The 3357-nt window shown below is 37.6% G+C and overlaps 1 protein-coding gene across 1 annotated transcript; it reads left to right on the plus strand.

Annotated features, from left to right (window-relative positions):
- The first annotated feature begins 890 nt into the window (after positions 1-890).
- Positions 891-1861, plus strand: LOC117169720. The gene is made up of 4 exons (XM_033356224.1): positions 891-911; positions 1016-1120; positions 1207-1297; positions 1377-1861. The coding sequence occupies exons 1-4, from the start codon at positions 891-893 to the stop codon at positions 1637-1639; spliced, it is 480 nt and encodes a 159-aa protein (XP_033212115.1). The 3' UTR covers positions 1640-1861.
- Positions 1862-3357: the final 1496 nt, after the last annotated feature.

Here is a 3357-nt window from a genome sequence, read left to right on the forward strand (position 1 = left end):
CAAGCTAAGTTTACCATCAGTGCGCCTCGAAGGTGTGCCGAGAGTTGCTTACAGCGCTCCAAGTGGCTCTTGGCAAACTATATGGGATGGTGCTATTTACGGAGAGCGGTGGGTAGAGGGGAAGTGACTTTTTTCGCCGGACGCGCCATCTATATTTATGGCGGGTAACTAAGCTCGCACCGCATCTACGTTTTTAATATCTTTAATTGGAGCGAAACCTATGCACCAAAGGAAGACCATTGAGAACTTGCCGTCTCTCCTCAAAGAAATCATCGCAGATTGGGGCATACACCCTGAGAATGTGACGGCTGTCGTCAAGGACAATGGGGCTAACATCGCCGGCGCTTGTAGTAGGCTTTTTGGCGCAACGAAGCACATAGCCTGCTTTGCACATTATTTGAATATCCTGGCAATGAATGCCCTTGGCTTAAATGAAAAGATCTAAGTTGGTGCACTTCCGGTGCCAGAACCCGACAACGGTGATGAGGATCTGATCGACGACGATGATGACTTCGATGATGTGGAGCCAGGACTACCTACAATCAAACCATTGAAGCAATCACTCAAACAAATAAAAAAGATTCTAGGGTTTTTTTCGAAGAAGCGAAAAGGCTACAGAAGAATTGAAGAGTCTTCAAATGAAAGAATGGGATAAGGCAGAGTCGGAGTATCTGAAGCTCATCCAGGAAGTGCGGACGAGGTGGAACTCCGTGCAACAAATGCTGTACCGATTTCTGAAGTCAGATTTTTATTCGTCGAGTTTTGGCGAAAATTGCGAGGGAGAAGACCAGCAAGGAGAAACCTCCGGAAATGATCACGACCTATGAGGAAGAAGGTGTTTCTCGAGCTTGCTGCACGTCACTCACGTCACTTTAATCTATGAACCGCGCATGCCTGAGAATGACAATCGTGTAAGCTGAATCGGCGCAGTGACAGCTGCACCGGTCAACCGAGAACCGAACCGGACCGGCGAACCGCAACCGAGAACGGCTAGTCTGAATTGGTCTTTACGGAGGTAGGGGATTTGCTCAGGTCATTGGACCAAGTAACCAACGAAGTTTGTGCAGAGAAGTCGGTCACTTTGAGCAAATGTATTCCTCTAGTGACCTTCCTTTTACAAGTAAGTAATGATTATTATTAATTTTCTATTAAAATAATTTATTGTACTCATTTTTAGTATTATAATTGATTTTTTTATTATTCCAGACTGTAGAGGAATATCAGCCATGTCATCCCCGGTTTAAAAAGATACTCTTCCGGAGTGCTCTGTCTCTGTCAGACCCTGTTCAAGGAATCTGTAATAATTTCAGTTTAGGTTTTTCTAAATAATTCGTCTTTCAATTATACACATGTTACCTACGTTTTTTATTTTTCAGGGAAGAAAGTGAAATTCAAAATCAGGGCGGAATCGAATGCTTCAAATTTCATGGTGGAAGAACCAGCGCCAACAATACCATCCGTAGCTTCAACAAAAATAAATTACATTTGGGTAAGCTTCGCCAATATGGCACATGAGAAACAGCCTGGTACTAACAACGATAATGCAGGAGGATTCCCACTGGAAATCACCCAGTACTTAACCAGAGCTGTTTCGTCACGACCAGTCAATCCATTTGACGAATGGAATGACATGACATGAAGCCACATTACGCGCACCTTTATAAAGTGGCCATCGAATACCTTCCAATCCTAGCAACATCAGTTCCATCCGAAAGAGTTTACTCCAAAGCAAGACTCATCATGACGAAGCTGCGAAACAGACTCTTGGGGAAACGTCTCAACCAATTATTATTTCTATCATCAGTCTCAAAGGCGTTATGGTTTGAGCAATAATTCTATGTTACAGTAATTATCATTATTTAAATATAGCCTAAATTAAGCACTTTTTTTGAAAACTCAAATTTGGATTTTTTTTTAAATACAAAATGTTAATTATGTGCATGTTTTTATACATAATATATGTAGCACACCGTTATTATATCTATATTTTATAATAAAATGGATAAAAATAAATTTGTTGCGCTATCTCAATTAATTTTTACCACGGTTGGAATATTTAAGTTTTATTTGTTATTGAATTATTATTTTATTTTGTATTTAAATAATATTCTAATTATTTATTAATTATTTAGATATTTCTCAATCAAATTACTTATTTATATTTAGGTTTATTATTTATCTTTATTATTCATTAGTTTGAAATAAGTGCGGGCTTTTGGGCACATGCGCATTTAGCAGGGATTCGAGTCTCGGACTCTACGCTTTACTTCCATTAAGTTCTAGGTTCTTCGATAGAATTTCAGATTTTAGGATTTAGATCTTTCAGACCATCCAGATACAACTGATTTTTAAGATTTTCAAAACAGGCACCAAAAATGATTTTCTGAGACTTTATGAATCTATACGTTTCATGAAATTCTGTGTTAAATGATATATACTTTGAAGAGATCATTTTTTGATACCTCATATATATGCGGGTCGCTTAAAAAATACTTAACCCTTTTTCATGACAGTTTGGACTCCCCTCCGGTCGCTTTTTATGCATAAGGTTTGTGTATGTTTAACATTGGAGTGAACCTTGTGGTGCCCCCCAGAGCGTTACAAATTTTTGTAACGGCCTCGTATGTAATATTTATTTTTCTCTAGATCTTATTGAAGCACCGAGTGATTAGGAATGTGCATTGTCATTAAATAATTAAATCCCAAAGATTAACTATTTTTTGAAGTTCTTTAAGACGATATTGCGAATAGAATGGAAATATTTCAATGCATTCTTAAGTTATAAATATGTACATAATATATTTATCTTACAAATGTTATTGTAATTTTTTCTGGATAATGTAAACTTCTCAAAATACCAGAAAAAGCAATAAAAAATAAAACTCGAAAATGATTTTTAAAAATTATTTAATTCAATTAGTGATTTGGAGAGATGATTAGATATCTTTCATGAAATATTTTTACAATAAAGATTATAAATAAATATAATGTTTGTGACGTCAAGACGTTTGAAACCATTGTGGTGAAATTTAAGGTGAGTGGATTGTGGAAGTGTGTGGAAGGGTGTGGAGATGAGAGATCTAATTGTGGGATTGTGAGATTGTAAAGGGAAGGTAGATATTTTGGAGGATTGAGAAAGATTTGTGTGGAACTTTGTTTGGAGATTTGTGACAGGGTGGGAAGACTGTGTTGACGGATTGGTAGTAACAGGGTTGGGTAGCGACAAAGAAAGGCGTGACAGGTAACAGACAGCAGCGATAGAGGCAGGGAAGATAGAAGGCGGGAAAATTTAAATTTTATTAATGGCTAGTGGAGCGAGCATCTCCTCGGAAGAAATAGAATTAGAGCAGGAAGTCT

Source organism: Belonocnema kinseyi, chromosome 3 (genome assembly GCF_010883055.1).
Source record: "Belonocnema kinseyi isolate 2016_QV_RU_SX_M_011 chromosome 3, B_treatae_v1, whole genome shotgun sequence".
NCBI classification, from domain to species: domain Eukaryota; kingdom Metazoa; phylum Arthropoda; class Insecta; order Hymenoptera; family Cynipidae; genus Belonocnema; species Belonocnema kinseyi.

Bases quoted from the DNA above. Each gene is read 5' to 3' on its own strand.
- LOC117169720 (XM_033356224.1), top strand. From the start codon at position 891: ATGCCTGAGAATGACAATCGT. The intron at 912-1,015 runs GTAAGCTGAATC...GTCTTTACGGAG, and splicing joins TGCCTGAGAATGACAATCGT to GTAGGGGATTTGCTCAGGTC. The intron at 1,298-1,376 runs GTAATAATTTCA...TTTATTTTTCAG, and splicing joins AGACCCTGTTCAAGGAATCT to GGAAGAAAGTGAAATTCAAA.